Source organism: Aulonocara sp. 'chitande type north' Nkhata Bay, linkage group LG2 (genome assembly GCF_057382095.1).
Source record: "Aulonocara sp. 'chitande type north' Nkhata Bay isolate Kocher_YH1m ecotype deep benthic linkage group LG2, A_spYH_male_GT1.1, whole genome shotgun sequence".
NCBI lineage: Eukaryota > Metazoa > Chordata > Actinopteri > Cichliformes > Cichlidae > Aulonocara > Aulonocara sp. 'chitande type north' Nkhata Bay.
Window position 1 is genome coordinate 9,515,268 of NC_141345.1, and position 20,780 is coordinate 9,536,047.

General features: G+C 43.4%; 1 protein-coding gene across 4 annotated transcripts in view; it reads left to right on the top strand.

Annotated features, from left to right (window-relative positions):
* Positions 1-20,780, top strand: part of glra1 (glycine receptor, alpha 1) — a 121,716-nt gene that overhangs the window by 32,778 nt on the left and 68,158 nt on the right. For 2 of the 4 annotated variants that reach the window (XM_086304932.1, XM_086304942.1), the window contains one exon: positions 5,334-5,372. The exons of the other annotated variants lie outside the window; for them this stretch is intronic. In XM_086304932.1, coding sequence (XP_086161058.1) covers positions 5,334-5,372 — 39 coding nt within the window. The remainder of the gene's footprint in view (positions 1-5,333; positions 5,373-20,780) is intronic. 4 annotated transcript variants of the gene reach the window in all.

Genomic DNA, 20,780 nt, shown 5'->3' on the forward strand with positions numbered 1-20,780 from the left:
TGTGAGGAACCCCAGGATATGTCCTTCAGTGCACATATTAAACAAATATGTAGGACTGGTTTCTTCCATTTGCGCAACATCTCTAAAATGAGAAACATCCTGTCTCAGAGTGACGCTGAAAAACTAGTTCATGCATTTATTACTTCCAGGCTGGACTACTGCAATTTCTTAGTATTTACAGGGATTAAAAAAAGAGAGATTTATCTTCCCTTCGTTGACCTTGCTGATCTTGGTTGTTTCCAGAAATACATTTAAATTCCTTCTCACGTGCAAAGTCCTGAAAGCATCATATCCCCTCCTAGTACACTATCACCCCATTAGTGCACTTCACTCTCACACTTCAGGCTTACTTGTTGTTCCTAGAGTATTTAAAAGTAGAACGGGAGGGAGAGCCTTCAGTTTTCAGGCCCCAGGAACCAGCTTCCAGTTTGGATTCAGGAGACAGACACTATCTCTACTTTAAAGATTAGGCTTCAAACCTTCTTTTTTGCTAATGCACATAGTTAGGGCTGGATCAGGTGACCCTCAATCCTCCCTTAGTTATGCTGCAAAAGGCGTAGGCTGCTGGGGAATTCCCATGATGCACTGGGTGTTTCTTCTTCATTCACCACTGCTGCATGTCATAAATAGTTTCTTTCTTGTTTTTTTGTTTGTGAGCTCCCCGTGCTCCTCTTTTTCCCTCCTACACATCATACATGCTCATCCAATTAGCACCAGCCCTGCTAATTTTGCCACAGTAGATGGAGGGCGGGAGGGGACAGGATGGGGAAGTGATGAGATCTGCCCCAGGCTATGACTATGGCAGCACGAGAAGAAATCCCAGTGATCCGGTGCAGGGGTCCAGTGTATGATTTAGTTTAGTTCGTCTGCTGGAGAGAGGAGAGCAAGCACTCGTGACACATTCAGGACGAGCTGTTTATAATCCATGACTTCATCCTACGTTCATTTCTCTTTTCCTGCTTTCTCAGTTTTTACAGTGTTTCATCCAAACCTCACATCTGTCTTTGCCTTTTCGTTATTTCTGTCTGCTGCTTATAGCTGCGTTCTTAATTTTTGCTTCCTTATTAGTTTCCTTGCTCATCACACATCATTTGGTCTTATTTATTTCTGCATAGTGATCAGATCTTTTATTTTATTCTCTTATATTTTAATCTTCATTTTTCTTCCCTCTTCCTTTTATTTTCCTCATCTCTTCCTGCATATCCATTTTCCTTATCGGTGGTTGAAAGACAAGTTCATTATTAAAGAAATTGTCCCCTATTTATCTGTTTAGCCCTCCTTTATTTTAGCATCTGTCTCTTGAAACATTTGGTCAGGTGAGCAGGTAGCAGGTGAGGTCATGCAGGAGGTTTTTTTACTTCCTCAGACAGCAGCACCGAGTCCTTCTGATGCACTACTCCGGTAATGAATGGCCACACAGCGCTGTGGAGATAAAGGAGTGTGTATGAGAGGGAGAGATGGGGGGTTAGCGAGGGAACCAATGAGGGAGAGGAGGGTTTGTGTAATTCTTCTTGTGTCCAAGTGTGTGTCTTCGTGCACGCTTGATGAATGGTGCCGACTACAACTGTGACTCTCCTCTCCCTCTCCGCCATAACCTTGTCCTTCCTCATCACTCAAGCCGAGCAGCAGCAAGGCCAATGACTCGGACCAAGCTCCTGGTTTCAGGCTCGACCTGAACAGGCCACTGGCGAACCAAACTCCCCACCCTCCGACTCCCCCGTGTTTGCAAGGCAGGGCTTTTTGCCTGAGAAGACACTGAGTGTGTCACCAGCTTTAAAATCTGTGCTTCAGCAGGTTTTCATCTTCTGCACTCTTGAGCGGCCCCGTTGTTGCTTCATAGCTCGTGTTTGCTCCTTGAAACAGTCCTTTTATTTTGTTTGGCAAAGCTCCCTCCTCCTGATATCAAAGACCTCTCACTGAAAAATCATCACTGCGTCACTTTGCTTCGGTGGACCTGAGTAAATATGCACAGGGGACGAGAGATTCTTTTCCTTCTCCTCCTCACTTTGTCCTTGCACAGCTGGAGGAGCTGTTGCTGCACAAAGCTACACAACTCTTTGCTTCTCTTGTGTTGTGCGACTCCCTCCTCCTCCTTCTCTCCTTGCTGGAGTTGAACGTGCCGAGGCGGGACTTTAGTTATTAGCTGTCGGAGCTTGACGTTCATTTGGTGTTATCAGCACTTGTTTAATGGCTACTTAATGGGATTAATGGGCATAAGGTAATGAGCGTAGGATGGAGGAATGGCTGCGGGTGGGGGGTGGGGGGGGGGAATGGATGGGAGAGCAAGTGGGGGGAGAGAAAGACAAAGTGAAAGACACAAGTTGGAGGGATTTGCCCACGATGGGAGATTAGGAAGAAGTGCAGGTGGCAGAAGTGAAATGCAGGGTGTCGCACTGCACACAGAACAGATTTGTGCTCGCTTAGAGCTGGAACTCTGATGCTAACACAGTTCCCAGTGGACCCAGTGTTCCTCAGTTATGTATTACACTTGCAGCAGTCTTGAATAAGCAGCTCTGGGATGCAAACTACAATATCTACACCCTCCTCTTTTTTTCTCAACTCTACAAGGATGCAAGCGCTGAAATCTGCTCGGGTGAGTGGGCATTCTCGCCCAGAGGAAGGTCTTGTGGCTCTCTTAGTATTCAAGGTAACGGCCCTCTCCTTTCCAAGCCAGGAAATTTGGATGAGGGATATATTGCAAGGAGAGAGGAACTTTAATGTCGTCACAGAGGTGACTCTCCCCAGAGTTATGACAAAAATATTGATCACAGTTGAGCGTCTAGCAGGAGGAGGCAGAACGGCAAGGGCAGCAAAGAGAGGAATATTGAATAGGATGGTGAGGGCACCAAAACGGACGAGAGGAGTCTAAGAGGTGGAGGAAAGAGGCGAATGAGAGTGGTCGGATTAATTTCTGCAGTCAAAAGTTTAAATCTGTTCATTATCGTGAGCCGAACAGGAAATGATCAAGCTGGCAATTAGAGCACTGTCAAATGAGCCATGTTGTCGAAATGAATGAATTCCTCTCCTCTTCTGTTTGCTTTAAATAGCTCACATTATTATTGTTTCCTTTTGATCCTCAGATAGCAAAAACCTTCTTTAGCTTTAGGCTGCACACAGCCACTCTGAGATGTGTAAAAGGAGTCGATGGGTACATTACTCTGTCTTCCTCCCTCTGCAGTCCACCGGTCCGTGGCTAATAAGTTTATAAGGAGGGGAATACTGCCTTATAAAGGGCCATTCGGTCCTCCTGCGCCGTCGCACCTCTAATTGCTAGCCAGAGGAAAAAAGGTTTAAGCCCACCAAATCCATTTAAATAGCCTGATGGAGAGGTTGGCGTGTAATTGTTCACTTCCCCCACACAATCAGGCCACGGGCTGCTGTTCTCGGGCTTTACGTGGCAGATGCGTCCAACATTCGGCTGATGGAGGGACCCTGGGGTATAAGTAGAGAGAAAAGCATTCGGGGAAAACCCTGTATTTGTCTGACAAAGCATCTTTGCTTCGAACGCAGAGGCGAGCTTTTTTCTTTTCCTCTGGTTTCATTTCTGTACCTTTGCTGCAAAGCCAGGAGAATTGATTGTGCACAGTGCTAGTAATTAGCTTGCGTTACGAGATCCCCTCTGCTGGCAAAGCAAAAGTCCAAAAAACCAAAGCTGCTGTGGTATTAATGCCAGGATCAGGTGATGTTCGACGGGCCGCCTGGCCGCGAGGCTAAGCCCAGGCTTAGTCCTGACACGGAGAGACTGTCGTGCACAGAGGAGGGAGGAAAAATTGCCTTTGGTGGATTCGGGCAGATTATAGAGTTTAAGTCACCTGTCTACAACAGTTCATGGTCACGACGAATACTTTCCATCTATCTTAGAAGCCGTTTCCCTTTTTTTTCAGGCTGACAGTGACAGATTACAATATCGCTTGCAGACTTCTACTGGGTGTAGTTCCCATCCTTCACATTGGCAGTTGTCAAGTACAGCAAAGCAGGATGTGCCCGGTTTTCTCAGTTCAGTGCAGTTCGAAGACAAAATAGGACATCGATCAACAAACATGAGTTACGAAAGGAAGACAGTCTCCTCGGCGTGTATCGATAGGACGCATTGTTGGCCTCTGTTCATAATTCTGAGTAACTGGAAGAGAAAATTTTAATAGCTTGAAATGAAATGTGTTTGCTGTTGAGTGCATGAGAACCGTTTAATACCTGAAGGTCGACTCTGACGTTATGTCTGATTTGGAAGTCTTTGATTTGCAGAAAATTAGACGGCTTGGTGTTAAATCACAGTTTAGCCGGCAGCTGTGAGCATGTGCTGATGAAGAAAATCTCTACTTTGTTTCCTTTCTTAAACTTTTTTAGACCAATCCGATGAGCCACTGACGTTCAGTGGCACATCGGGCTAAGTCTTTATCTTTCCAAGGGCGAATGGGGGAAAGATCTCGGAGCAATGAATCGTTCGGCTTTAACTTCTGATTCCTTGACATTAGCGGGTTGGCATTTTTCCACTATCAATCAGCCTTGTGCAGACTAAAAGTTCTCTTTCTCAGCTACGATATAATGTGGCCCGTTTGTGAGAGGCTGTCACTTTCTTGGGGGGTTGAAGTAGGACCTTTTGTCATCCAGATGGGCTCCATTTCAGCCAAATGACTTCATATTAATAGGAAGAATTGGAATTACATCTAAGATTGGTGATCATTTATCCATTCCTTTAGGGTTAGTGCCATTTCTGTTGCCAGTCGAAATATCGATGGGGACGGAGAATCGGCTGCTTTGTTTCATTCGAGTTGTTGTGAAATGTGTAAGTCACCGTCTACCTGTTGCCCAAAATTACCGAGGTCAAAACCGTCAAGATAAGGGAAAAATCTAAATGAAGCCAGTTTGACATGTAGTCTTTGCACCTCCCCACCCTCCTCCTCTTCCTCCTCTTTCTCTCTGGCCTCTTGCATCTCCTGTAGTGCATTTTGCTAGTTTTACTTCAGCTCCTCTTGACAGAACTGCATTGCAACTCTCCTCCTCTTCATCTCAGCGCATCGCCTCTCCTGTCCTGCCCGCTGCAGTATGGCAGTAGATTGTTTCTCTACAGTCTCATGCATCCCTCCTTCCTGCTATTGCCTTCACAGTATGTTGCCCCTCTCCTCCCGCCCCTCCCCAAGTCTCCCCCGCTGCCACACACTCACCCCGGCCGAGTGTTGGCAGAGTGTTGCGACACCATAGATAATCGAGCCTTGCTGTCTTGTTCGCTCCTTGATAGACAACGCGGTTGTTTTCCTTAACGAGGACAAACAACGTGTAGTTGGTAACGTGTTGTTAGTATATGCTGTGTTTAATTCTCATCTTTTTTTTATTAGACCCCAAAGGCTCCAAAAATGAAGCTACTCACAAGAAAGGTACTTTCCCTTTTCCTGTTTCTTTTTCCCTTTTTTCTACTTTCTACTTCTGCTCTTCCCTCACCAACGTTTGTGATCATTTGTCTTTAATGCAACGACGAGGCATTTTCCAGATGTTGACACCATTAGGAACATGAGGGAAATGCTTTTTGGTTAAACTGTGGAGATACAAAACCAGCATTAAAATTTCACACAGAACATTTTTAAAGTGTTTTTCCAAACTCAGCTATAAGAATGATTTATTTTTGTCATCCTTGTGACTCATTTAATGGCACATGTAGTGGTGTGTAGCAGTGTTGTATTCTACCCGCCATCCTTATGTAATGCAGGAATGTGCAGTACTGCACAGCAGCCTGTGTCCTGGTAATTTTCTGCCATTATGTTGTTTTTACAGAGGTTTATGTAAATTGTAAAATTCATTATCAGAAAAACAGTTCCTTCATTTTACAGATTTTTTATTGTGTACCTTTAGTGTGCAGGAAATAAAAAGTAAAATGAAGTCTAGAGTAGAGCACGGACTACAACAGCTTTGTAACCTTTCTCCCCGTTTGCCCTGCGTTAAAGGATTGCTCTCATCTCATTTGTCCTCCTAGCTGAAGATGCTAATTCTGGTAGCACAGCAGGCCCTTTAACACAGTGGCTCCTGTCAGTTGTAACTAATATCTGCGTGGCCCTAATTTGCATGCACAGACTCTAAGCGGTGATAGAGAGCCCCATACACAATCCGCTCACAGGGTCCGTCCTACAAATTACTGCTGCAGGACTTTCCAGACAATTACAGTTAGCGATGGAGCAAACAGCAGAGGTTACGCACTGGGTAATCTTATTTCTCGATGCTGCCAGACGGAGTCTGCAGAGTGCAGCGCAGGTTAAAGAAACGTCATTATTTTCAGTTGGATATTCCTGATCGCTATAGCAACAAGACCGAGGAAATAAGGCCGAGGTACTATTCCTCCAAAAAGTTAACCGGCCATCTAACGATGAGCGCGGCAAAAAACGACCTCGGCAGTGGACAGTAGATGCGATCCTCTTGCGTCTGATTTCTCTGGGTGAATAACGCCATTGAGAGAGACGCCGTTTGCAGACTAAAGACCCCAATTACCTCCTCCCAGTACTGTCAGCGTCACAGGAGACAGCGTTTATATTAGCAGGCAGCAGCCTGTCTGCCTCTGGGCTGCTGAGATGCATAACTTACACTCTGGCTTGGTGCTAAAAATAAATAAAATGAATATATAAAAGTGCAGAGCTGATAAGAAATCATTTCTCTTTTTATTGTTCAAATAGCAGGAGAAAAATTCCAGTTCACAGACGTGCTGGACAGGAAATCAAAGAATGTAGGTTGGACGTTAACGTGGGTCCGAGCTGCAGTCATATATTAATGTCTTATTCATGCTGCAGATGCTTCGTTTGTAATTTTTGTGAGTCAGCCATGAGCTGCTTGCCCACTTCAGTCTCTAGATGATGGGATTTCCCCCTTTTTGGACCCACAGACCCTCCTCCACCTGTAGGTTATCCTTCATTTTAATCGCTAATCAACATAAAGCACGGTCATGTAGCAGACCTACAGCAGTGCTGTGAAGACATGTCGTGCATTTTTGCTACAAAGGCGTATGTAGCGGTGATATTTTTGGCTGCAGACAGAATTGGTGGAAATGTCAGTTTTAGAAGAAAAATGATTAATGTCAAAGCGAGAGGGGAATATTAGAAGAAGAAAGGGATAGGATTGGAAGAATATGTCAGAGAAAAAATTTAATTATTTAGAAAGAGACACAAAATAATAAGTAGTAAAATAATATGATAGTAGGAGTGGACAGACTAAATGAAAGGAGAGCAAAGAGGAGGGAAGGAAAGGATGATTAGAGGAAGAGACAAGAATGCTATAGAAGAGACAGCAAAGAAGGAAGTCTGTGTACAAGGTGATGACGGCAGAGGAAAGAAGGAGTCTAACAAAGCCGAGCACACGGAGGAGATGGAGGCGGAGGGGAAGACTAGAGACCAGATAGGATGGAGAAAGAGGAGGAAGATGGCGGGTGGTGAGGTTTTACTTCCAGCGTGTTCAGCAGAATCCAGTCAGCAGGTCGGGGCTCGTGCCTCTCCATGGCCACCATCAGATTGGAGGCTCTGCTCTGCTCCTTCTGTTGTGGGATGTTGAGCACATATTTCACAGGAGCCACCTCCTTGCAGATACTTTATGCAGATTACTGTTAGGCCAGGTTCTGGGCTCTCCGTCCTCCCACAGATTCAGTCCGTCTCCGCAGATTTACGTCCATGCGAGGACGGCTCGTAATATGATTGCACAGTGCTTCAGAGAGGTGACACTTTAATGTGACGACTGCAGGTCGGAGCATATTGCGGTTATTTAACTTTTTTATTGAGGGCAAAAAATTGCTGCTATGTAGATTTATGCTTATCCGAGTGGCCTGTCTTATGAAGAACACCTTTCTAATGTGATTGCACAGTGCTGCAGAAAGCCAACGCTGCAGAATGATTACTGCAGGCTGGAGCACAGCACATCGTTTTACTGAACGTAAAGCTGAATATCCCCCTACACACAGTCGTTCCCATTCATGTGGCCTATTTTAAATAGTATGGCATCACTGCACTGTGGTTTACAAAGAACATTTTAACTGCAGGGCTTTCCAAAACCACACGAATCACGAGTGCTTTGATCAAAATGACTAAAGATTCGTTTCACGGTTACAAAAGTTTTCTTTACGAGTCAGAAATTCTTTTAATGCTTTAAATCCATGTTAACTTTCCGAAGAACAACATACAGACATGTATATTTGTGTGAAGCACTGAAAGTCTTATAAAGCAGACTATTGAAGTGTTGTATGATTTATTATCCCCATGTGAGGAAACAAAGAAGAACTTTGGCGTCTCCTTCTGTGGCCAAAGCAGCTCGTTTAATCTCTATTTAATATATTACCAGCTCCTGTGTTTGGTGTTCTGGGGTCATTTGAATGAAAGTAATTTCAGACTTTGCAGGAATTTAGAGTAACTTATTCACGCTGCCCAAATAAAAGTATCAAAGTATTTCACAACAAAAGCACCAGAGAACAAAGCCTCAGATGATGAACATGAAGGACTAAAGCATTTTCTCTGTCACAGGCACTCATGTGAGAGCTCATATTATAGTTAATTACACACATAAATCACGTAAAATTAACCCTAACTCTTTGTATATATTTTCACATATATTTCATAATTTTCTATCCAAGTATTAACATTAAGTAGTGAAAATATGCTTTTTTGGTTTTTTTTACTGCAGTTAAAACAATAAAAAAGAGTCAAAACATTTCTTTGATTTTAATGTTAACACAACGGCCTCTGTCTTTAATCCACACAGAAATAAAAAAAACCACAATCTTAGTAAAACGTTCTGAATATGAAGAAAAAACGTTTTAAAGGTGAAGCCGTGTTCACAGCGATGGAAAAGTGTTTTTTAATAAAACTGAATCGACCTGTTTTAACAGAGTGTGTGTGTGTGTGTGTTTGTGTGCGCGCGCGTGCGCTTGTGTGTGTCCACTAATCTCAAATGACTATCTACATTTCCCTCAAGATGATTAAAAGTGTCGAGCTAACGGCAGCACATCACGACACGCCATTAAATCACACGCCAATTTATTGAGGAGATGACCATCTCTGTCTTACACGCACGCACGCACACACACACACACACACACACACACTCTGCAAACACTCCATCTGCATGAGGGCAGCAAACAGGAAAGATCACACACAGAACACACACAGGAACTAAAACACACACATCGCTGCTCACATTTTTATTTTCCTCCCTTTTTTAATCTCTTTCACATTTCCATTGCTACCTCTCACTAATCCATTGATATAAAGCCCGAGTCACCTCGTCTCCGTCGCCATTGCAGACCTGCTATTGATTTCTGTCTCCCTGCGGGCAGCCGGCTGCCAGCCTGTCATGTTCTCCTGTCAGTCAAAAGCTGGCAAAGAAAGCCCTGAAAGGTCCAGCGACTCATTTATTGCAGACTTAATTCACTGTCTGCCTATAATTAGACAAGGTGATACATTTTTTGGTAAAGCAATTAATGTCACATTTGGAGTGGGTCCCCCTGAAATCAGAGCGCTGTTAGGTGTGGAGGTGTTTCTCCTCCTCCTTTTAAGACGGCTCCTGCATGAACTTTCTTCTTCAGGCGTCTTTGAGGTCGTCTTCAGCTGTGTGTCAAAGTGTGCAGCAGCCTCTTTCATTTGAATGAGGTCGTTAAATCAATGCAGCGCGGATGTTGCAGAGAAATCCAGTGAACGAGGATGACAGGCTAACAGGACATCGTTTTGGTTTTATAATATATCCTCTAATGATTTCTGGGTGTTTGATCAAAAAAAAGAAGGCTTTCTGCAGTGATTACAAAAGCATCGGCATATTTCTGTGTACATAGTTCTTATTGCTCTACAAACTCTACTTTCCAACACACTGGTGCTCCCCCCTGTGCTGACTGCAGGATGTCACCGGTGACTCAAATGTTCAGAGGACAGACTCCAGGAGTGTGACTGAAATCATGGTCAGGCTCTGAACAATAGCGGCTACTGAAGATGAAGCATCCGGTGCTCTTCCAGCAAACGCAAACTATCAAACTCAGTGGCTACTTTTCATCTTTGGAAAGGCCAGCCTCCTACATAATTTACAACAACTGGCATTTCAAAACGTGACGTCATTACTCAGGAAGCACCTACATTCACTCATAATGAAGAAAAAAGTATTTCAGCAAACTTTACCCATGAAAACAGATTAATTTAAACCCAATAAGATTCAATAATGTTTCATTAATTTCTCCTTTACATAGCATTGAGGTCAAGTATGAGTCTTACTGATTTCATCCCAAACTGCGTCAGTGTCTGCCCTTTGTGCAGTCACTTTATTAAAATCACATATTGGTATTTTATGCTGCATTTCAACAAATGACCCAAAATAGCAGAGATTATGTTCAAGTGAGGAGGATGGAGGGGTTAGCACAATATATTTCCCTGAGGCCACTGTGCTTATTTAATCATTTACAGTGAAACACAGCAATGGTCAAGAAGTTCTTCCAGCCTCTACCAGCTATCATCCCCAAAATATATCCCACCTCTGAGACTCTGACGCCACTAGCTGGTCATTTTCTAGCAGACAGAAAAAACTTTAATGTGCTTGTTCAATATCAGATTTGAACTCGTTAAGTGTAATTATTTAGATCACAGATTTAACACAACCACACAAAAAATAAAAAGAACAAGTGAAACGTCCACACACAGCAGCTTTGAAGAAATGAAAGCCGTCGACTCGTCTCTGACCACAGCATCCGGTCCTTTTTTCTTATGACCTCATCCCACAAGAAGCTCCTCAAACATGAAAATGACACAGAGGTGTCAAGAAGATCAAAATGTGACACCTGACTGAAAACCAGATTTATGAATTGGCGCAAATTAAGCACAACAGCCAAAAACATCAGGGTGACTGACTGAAGGGTCACTGCAGGGTCTGAGCATCCACCTGCACCGACTACGCACCTGTCCTGAGAACATCTCCCCCGTTATTCCGAATAAATAAGTGCTTCCAGCAGCAATAACACACACGCGTTGTCCTGCACAAACGTTTTGTGCAATTTCACAATTTCTCAATTATTAGACTGGATAAACCTTAGTTTATCCAGTCTAATAAATGACTGGATAAATATAGAATGATATCTATATATATTTTCCTTTTTATGGGCGTGTGTTATAAAACACACATTCATCATATTATGCATTTGTAATCAGGTGGCCTGATTACAAATGCATAATATTTGCAATCAGGTCACCTGTTCAGTCACAAAACTGATGCCGTGCCACTTTACTCATTTCCAACAGCAGCTTTTTTAATGCCAGCAGCAGTAAGGTTGTCTCCAGGTGCTGGAAACATTCAAACTACTGATGGTTTTCATGAGTACATGTTACAGAAGAATCATGACGCTAAATGTCCTCTAATCTTCAAAAAGCTTGTTTTTATTTTGTGCTTAAACTGAGATGACTTTGTGTGTGTGTGTGTGTGTGTGTGTGTGTGTGTGTGTGTGTGTGTGTGTTCAGATAGTATGCATAAACAGCTGGAATATTGCAGAGGGGAGTGTTCACATGCAAACACATGCTGCTGGCAAACAAACACATTCACACACATTCTCACTGTAAACATACAGGACACACACACACACATCTTGTCACACAGAGAAACGGGAAATGCTCACAGGCACAAATGCCAATTTTTAGTAAATATGCATAGACAAACACAGTTGTTATCTCACTACTTCACACACACATGCACACACACATACACACACGCACACACACACAGAGCCTCAGGTGTTTTCTGACCAGGCTGCTATGCATCCATCCATCTCTCCATCCTCTCCCCTCCGCCTGCCTCCCACTTTGAATACATTTTATCTCGTAATGAAACTTGAACGCCCCGTGGCTGAAAGAGAGAATATGAATGAGAGGAAGAAGCAAAGTGACAAGAGACAGGAGAAAGTATCCGGAGAAAAGAAGAAATGGAATTGTGAAAAAAAGACGAGGGGCAGAAGGAGAAAATGGAGGTGGAGGAAGAGTAAAACACATGATAATGGCATTTCTCCGCCCTCACTGGGGAGGAAAATGAAGTTTTCCCTAAAGTTCACTCCATGGAAGAGGCAATGATGGATGACTGAATATGACGTCAGTAGAAAACGCCATTCCTCATCTCACCACTGCAATTAAAATGTGACAGGAAGTGTTTTTTTTCCCTGTTGCTGATCTATTTACTCGCTCACCTAAAGGAAACTACGCTCTATAAAAGAGCCAGGGCTCCGGCTTGTATGTAGGACAATAATGAGAGCTGTCTGTGCAGGGCGTACGAGCACACAGCATCTGCATGGGAGTAAAGGCAGAATAAACCAGACAGAGGAGCAGACAGGTGCTTTGGTGTTCGAAACAGCTTTAAAGCAAATAAAGACATAATGAAGAGAAAAAAGCATTTTATTGTTGAGAGCCAAGACGGACGGTGCTTTATGTCTGAAAGCCTTCCAGCGTTTTTTGTCCCTTCCCCACGGCGGTTCGCAGCCTTGATGTTTGTCTCCTCCTCATTGTCATGTCTGGATGTAATGGAGGGAAAAATGGTTAAAGAAGCAGAAGTAGGGAGCTGAAAGTTACCTATTTTACTTACAGAAAGTCGGGATAACCCTCCAAAGTCTGCTGATTTGAGGGAAAATACTGCCTGGGTACATACATATATATATATATTTAGCCATATTAGGAATGCCATGAAATCACAGTGTTGGGGAGTAACGGAATACATCTACCACCGTTACGTATTTAAAATACAAAATATGAGTAACTGTATTCCGTTACAGTTACCGTTTAAAAAGGTGGTATTTAGAATACAGTTACTTTGCTGAAATAAAGGGATTACACGGCGGTATTTTCCTGTTTCATATGTTCGGTTACGCCCTCTCTAAATTTGGTTTCCACGCCCCAAACAAAACACGCATTAAAAAGCTCTAATGCCTGTGTCTCAATCTCGCGGCCCATGTCACCTCTACTTGCGTAATGACGTGAAGAAATATTTTTAAAAATTATTCACAAAAATGATTTAATATGAAGGCAATAGGCAGAATGCTACAGGCATAGCTCTAAAGAATGTAGCCTCATGGGCAGTGTAGTCCGTGCTGCAGGGAGAATGCACTGCCATACCCGTTATGTGTCTGTGAGCGCCAGGAGGGAGAAAAGGGAGAGTGGAAAAGTACGAGTTGTCATCGAGCAGAAACGGGAGCTGGAAGTATGTAAATATAATAATAACCACTGCAGCCAAAAAGAGTGCCTGACGAGCCCAGTTGTAAGTAAGCTATTAAGACTTGACTGTACACCGAGTTCGTGTTTTTCTCCGAAACAATAAGTTTTGTTGGAGCAGCCTTTCAACACCTCTCTCTGTCTCTCGCTAGCAAAGTTGACCCAGACAACAAAGTTTTCGGCTACGAGCCTGACACGGAACCCGACGTATTAGCTAGAGGTCCCTTTACTACGGTTTGGAGCCGCGGACCTGTTTTATATACGCGCCAAATAGTTTTCTATACGAGATCGCTGCAAAAAAGTGCAGCCTTACTAATGCCCACCCTACTGTTCCTCATTTTATATTAAGATTTAAAAATCTAGTTGGTATTGATATGGCGAGTAACCTTCAGTAATAGTAATAATTCACATAGCAACATAGCAATAGTACATTTATGTAGTTGTAAAAAGCATGATAATATAATAGGTAATCCAAAGTATTCAGAATACGTTACTCTCATTGAGTAACGTAACGGAAAATGTTACAACAGCGGTCTCCAACCTTTTTTGTGCCACGGACCGGTTTATGCCCGACAATATTTTCACGGACCGGCCTTTAAGGTGTTGCGGATAAATACAACAAAATAAAACTAGTACCGGTACCGAAAAAAAGATTTATTCATAACACACGTGAAAAGATCCAGGAAAACCGAGTTAATGATAAAAACGATAAAAACGATAACAACATAACGTTGAAAACCGATAAAAACCCTGAAAACCATACATTTCACACCTGAGCCTCAACTTTCGCGGCCCGGTACCAAACGACTCACGGACCGGTACCGGTCCGAGGCCCGGGGGTTGGGGACCACTGCGTTACAAAATACATTTTGGGGCTGTAATCTGTAGTGGAATACGTTTTAAAAGTAACCTTCCCAATACTGTCAAATCAGGATGATTTGATCAGCAGATACTTACTTACCAGGGTCCTCGAGTATTTTAGGACTCCTAACTGGTTCTTAAGATTAGAGTCAGACCTCTCTAATGGTCTGGTTGCTGAAAGGGAACGACAGCTTTCTCCCCAAATCTCGTGGAAAATTTGAAACTATAAAAGTGGAGGCAAAGATCCACCTAAAAGGTTTGGAACGGCAGTGAAAAATATTTTTTATATATATCTCTATATATTTTGTATTTGTTTTTCATAAATAAATGAATAAAAAGAGAAAAAAGACTCCCAGAGGAAAATTGTGAACTGGGCCTTTAATGTTCACATTATTCACCCTGGAGTTTCCTCCTCCTCGTTGGATTCCTCTGGCAGCTAGTCAAGGTTCAACTGATGTATTTCTGACCTTTGTTTGGATTTAAAACGTCATCATTGTATGACATGAATTATTTCTGATAATCATTCCTGAGTTCTGGTCAGGGAACATGGTGACTTTGTAGTAAACAACAAAGGCGAAACATGGTCGGACGGACAGCGCGGCTGTTGAAGTTGTGCAGGTACGTCGGTCCCGCTGCAGCACCGACACTGTGTTTGAAGATCGTTTTTTCAGAAGTGCGAAATCTTTTCGTGACTTTTAGCGAACTTTCTTCGAAGTTGTGCTGAGCAACTTTCAGGAATATAAAGCTCTCGGGGTTTGATGAAATGTTCATTATTTCTCTGTTTCACTATCGAGTCAGGGGATTTATGATGCTTTCAAGTTCCCTGGGAAACTCTTTTTTTCCCTCTAGCTGGCATTTCGGCTCTGGTGTTTATGCACGGTGGATGAGAACGAGATGATCACTTCCTCAGCTGTTGCGTTCGGACGTAATGGAAGAAAATCAGCGATCGGAAAAGAAAAACAACCTTCTGGCTCTCTCCGTTTTCTCACTTTTCCCTCAGTCCTGCTCTTCAGCTTGCACGGGCATGTGTAGGGAATATATATTAGTTCAATAAAAGAGTGAAACTGCTTTCCCCGGACCATATAGCCTTGAGACAACGCCTTATAAATATTTAACGTCTCGCAACCATTGTGGGATTTTTTTGCTGAAGGCAGCTCAATTGCAAAAGAGGCGATACTGCGTAATTCAGAGGATTATTCATTTAATTTGTAGCCTGTGACTTTTCTTCTCCCCCCGCCGCCTTTGCTTTGTTTAGCTCGATGCCATTTGTTGCTGGAAATAAATTCAGGCAGACCGCTGTGGTGTTGAGGTGTCACTTAGAGGACTGCAAATTGGGCATCAGGAGAAGAGAGAGTTAAATAAAGCATAGGAGAGCAGGGCCAAGGCAATCCTCCAGTTACCTGTGTTTTACAACTCTCCGAAGGCCTGATAATGGAGCGTAGCCCACTATACCACCTATACTCTTCCCTCTTGTAAAAGCACGGCATGTGCTTGATTTATGCCGCTTCATTAGTTCCACTTGGCGGTCCAGGTATGCCGCAGTAGGGAGGTGCTGTAAAATGAAGATGTCAGCGAGGAAAGCTGATAGATTGACTGGTTAATTGGTCCCTGTAAACACCGAGCTGATGATTAGAGGTTCGCAGGACAAGGGTTAGGATGAGTCCCCAGAGACCGATCTCAGCACCGGTGGCTCGATAAATACGTTGAAAATAAAGGATGCTGCAGTGTAAAGAGAATTTTGTCTCTCGGACGAGGCAGGAACAGGACGGGCGCCGTGCCGCTGGAGAGCACGACGGCAGTATGAAACAAGGAAAGAAGTGCAGCAGAGAGAAAGCTCTGGAAGATGTGTCTGCAGAGAGCTCAGCTTCTTCCTCGGTGTCATCCTTCATCCCAGCTCCAGTTTTCCATAGTGATCATTTACTTTTGATTGCGTGATAGTTGTGACGATGGTAACTGAAGTGAGGGTGTTACGAAGGCACAGGAGGTGGAGAACGGTGGTGTGTTGTTGGAGCTGGGTGAATAATTGAATAGAAGGACTCGTGACTTCATACAGGCTGTGATTGCACAGTGAGTGTCAGTGATTTTCAGCACTGGAAAAGAAATACAGGCTGTAGCTGAAGCTCATATTACAGCTGTCAGCTGCTGAGGAACCCGTCATTAAGACTGTGACAGCTTCATGGCTGTGACAGCTTCTCCTGAAACACTCCGGGATGTCTTTTTTTCCGTGACGGAGGACTGTGGGTAGAGTACAGATGATAAAAAAATGACAGCAGAAAATGTGCACTGCTGTTTGGTTGTTGCAACTGTTAACGTGTTGCTATTACTACGAGCAGGAGAGATCTTGCTGCCTCTGAAGCGGTTGCGTCGCAGATGCAATCGGTCCCTGTTTTCAAAGCAACTTATGCGCATCAACGCATGTGCAAATCTGTTGCTGTCTACATACACAGAAATGCACAAGTTTGCTACCTACACTCATTCCTGCCAGAAGCTCATAGATCTGAAACAGAAATCCTCCACAGAGAGTGACCATGCACGCCCGCAGCTCAACAGCAAAATGGCACAGGTGCTGAGCAAGCTTGCGTTTATAAAGGAAAACAACCAAAATGTAACCAGCTGAGTCAACCCGTCTACTGCAAAGAGATGAGTTGCAACAGTCGCACTGCAGTTGTTTGGAGGTTGCCTCCTACCTTTGCAATTTCTTTGTGATTGAAAGTGGTCACTGCAACTAGTTACAGTCAATCACCAAAAAAACATCAGTGCGATGTTTGTTAGTAGGGTTTAGCTACACTGTGACTAAACTGATCCCCTCCCAGGAGATTACCATGCAGCGTTAACCTGATAGATAATGTATGATTTGGATTTAGCTCCACATCACTCTTTGCAAATGAATCCACAGTAGGGATCACTGGATTTAACCTCCACTCTTCCACTTCAAATCAAAACGTAAATCTGCTCCTGAGACTGAGCCGTGCCTGCTTTACGGCGCCACCGTCTTTTGAACAAGGTGGAGGACCGGCTGTCGTCGTCTCAGTCATTGTCAGCAGATGGGGATTGAGACCCCTCGAGAGGCTTGACTACACTGTGAGGACTGATGCAAGACCTCAGAGTGTCACTGGAGGTTGATTAAGAGGGCAGGGATGTCATGTTTGTCGGCCAACATAATCTCTGAAGCCTGCGCCAAGCTGCTTGGATTCACTTGATAACCCGTATGAAATATGCACCTTTTTTGTTGCTGTACATTCAGCTACAGAAAAAGCGATTTGGCAGAAGAACCGCAGAATGAGGCTGACAGAAGGCTGTGATGGAGAGTTCAATGATGCCAAATCCAGTTCCTTAATGTCTGAATAAACTGGTTTTCTTGGTCTGTGAACAGCAACAGAGGACAGAACTTCAGTGGAAGAATGACACCTGATTTGGATTTCTGCTTCTTAGTTTTTGAAATAGATGGAAAATCAGCAAAGGCAATAGTTCTTTGAATGTGTAATGTGTAAACAGAGCTGGGCTGTGTGTTACTGGACTGGAGCTTCACTGCTTGTGTCCTGCAGTCTTTCACATATGGCACATGGAGGACTTGACATACCATGCTGTGCAGCGGATGCTTTGCCACGATGGAAGTGGGAAGCCTTGTCCTGGGGTGGCGATGAGAAAAATCAGGCCAAGCGGTCGTGTTTTCGGCCATCTTTAAGCTTCCCCTCAGGACGTGCTGACGCAGAAATGCTCCCACGGGCTCATTCCACTATCCACAGCTCCTAGCGTCAGTTGGCAGCAAAGTGTTTGTTTCTAGCATCAGTTTAAAAATCACAGTGAGGGTGAAATGTTAAGTTGGCTCCAGTCTGCCGAGGGAATGGTGCTGAACTATTAATCATTAAAAAAGCAATTACACGCGCTTCCCCGGCAGGTTTATCAGGCTGCCATCTTCATGTTATCTCTATTTAGACCCATCTACTTCCTGGATCACCACCAAGTTCTTCTTCCCCTGTCAGTTCTGATTCACAGTGAAAAATGAGCCGACGATGATGACCGGCAAGTACAACACTAAGAAATGAAAGACGCTTGAAAGAACCAATACAGTTCACATCTGGCACCAAACTAAGTGGAGTATTTCTCATCTGTTGAATGAGGAAACTGACTTTTTTAAATGTAGGTACACGTGTTCATTCATTCATTTTTCTGCAAGAATTCATGGTGACCTCTGGAGCATGTTGTGGTTGTTGCAGACTGAGGTATTCTGAGATTATCAGTGTTTCATTTGTATTTAACGTATTTTGTTGGTATGGAGTATGCTGGTGTGCCACAGGAGTTTTTTTTTCTACCTAACTGACCACAGATAACTTTATTCCTCTTAAACACCCCAATAAACATCAATAATCAGCCAAACCACTGAAGCAAGTTTACATCAGCTTGCCTAAAGTCACTGTCACTGACCCATAACCAAATCTGACCATGACCGGGGCAGTTGGGCCTCAGGTTGGCGAGCAGGTCATCTACTGATCCCAAGCTTGGTGGAGCAGTCCCCGCCCCCTTCAGTCCATGAAGCACCATTGGGTAAGATACTCAACTCTGATTTCCCCCGAATCATTCCTTAGATAAATATGCACATAAAAGTACTTTGATATAGAGGATGAATAAGACTTGTAGTAGAAAGTACTGTATGAGTACCAGCCTGTTTACCATAACTTGGCTCAGATCAGCAGAGCGTCTCAATCAAGGAAGCACAGCAATTATAATCCTCATATTTAAATTATTTAAAAAAATAAAATAACTGGATGAATTTATTAAAACATTAAATTTGTCCAATCATTTTTGAGCATCTGATAAAACAATGACTGTGTTTTAACAGTTTGATTTAAAATCCACGGTCATGTTCAAAAACCTATGAACCTCAATGAAAACGACAGGAAAATCCTAATGAGTCCTCTTTAAGCTCGTGTGTGTGGCATGATGGGGAATCACACACACACAGAGAGAGAGCTGTGTTTACAGCATCTCTGCAGGAAATGGCTGCGGCAGCTGCAGTTAGCAGAAGTGCTGAGAGGCCGAGCTGGGCCAGTTGTTTCATCCTGCTTTATTAATGCTGTCACTTGTTTTTCATGGACATGGAGTTCAGCTGAAAGAGAGCGGGATTATTCGAGCCGCTCCACCTCAGCAGACTAGCATAGTCGCTAGCCTCGATTAGCCTGTTCGTGTGTGTGTGTGTGCGTGTGTGTGTGCGTGTGTGTGTTAACTTTACTGAGGGCCAGTGGACATGAATAATTGTAAAAGCATTCACAGAAATAAAAAAATTCAAATTTTGTTCAAACCTCAGGCACTTTTACAAAATGTAGCCTAATTAGTTACACATTCATTAGCAAGAGAGTTTCATTAGTTAAAAAGAAAAGTTCCACATCTCCTTGCATTAATCTGACATTTCAAATTGGCTTCCATTTCACTGAGCTCTGTGTGATGTTCTGTAGCCAGCAGGGATGAAGAGCCATGTGATCAAACTATATCAGCTGCAACAGTCGTGTATGTAGGTGCTGCTAAATCTATATTAATGGTTGTTGTGTGTTTGTGTGTTCATGCACGCCTCAGTGCACCTTCATGTCTGTGCACTGTAGCATATGCTAAGTCTGGTTGTGTTTATTTTAGCATACGTGTGTAATTGTGTGTTTTGTGCTTGATAAGTGACATTCGAGGTTATTGTAGTAAAAACTAAAACCAGATGTGAAAAACATTTTAATTACCTAAAATAAAAATTAGACTTCAAACTAACTGAAACAATTGTGTGAAATGAAAAAAATTTAAAACTAATAAAAACGTGTGTGTGGTGCTGTCTTTACACAACTGAACACAGACGTCCAAAGAGCTGAGACTCACATTGTATTTCAGCCACAGCTGGACAGACCATTAACACCAGCGTGACCATCAACATCAGCATGTGTGTGAGGATGGAAGCCTTACACCACCGCCGACACCGCTTAGAAACATCAACGACCATTTTTTTAACATCCTGTATAACCAAAGTTAAAAAAGGTCGTTCAGGTTTAGGTTTCTGAGCAGTGTTTACATAAAATCTGCATAAGAACACATAGTTCCGTTAATTGAAATTGCTCACATGCATTTTAACGAGCACTAATTAAAAGAGTCTGCACTCAGAAATATGCCAGCACGTGATGAGATTCTGAAACTGATTCTGTCTGCAGCTGAAAGCAGACGGTTTAATTGAGAAATCTCCCTTTCATTCACGATGCATAGAGCGCGTTACGTAACCGTTCTCGTGCCTGTAGAAGCGCACTCACGTCTGCTCTCAGCGCTTGGCTCGCACGCTGAGGCCGATATAAGCTACAGGATCCTGTGACTCGGTGCCAGCTCGTCCTCTGTGACACTTAACGAGCTGCTGCTTCTTCCTCTTGTCTCTGTCTTCAGCGGGAAGCAATAATGGAAAACCGTCTCTCTCTCCTCTCCTCTCCTTCACTGCATGGTTATTAAATGAACCGCTGTGGTGGAAAAGAAGGAGAAGGAGGAGGTTTTCAGTGGGTATTAGCTTCTCCTTCTCAGATTTTTGTGTCACGTGCTCTGAGGGACGTCAAGAAGAAAAGACAAATTGCGATATCCTCCCCTCACCACCCTCCCACCACGGAACGAGAGGACTTTGAAGGAGGGATTGTGAACAAAGCCGGGATGCTAAGGAAACGTGTCAGAGGACTCGAGTTAGGCCTGAAAAGCCATTCTGAGAGAAATCACGGTGATAATGTAATA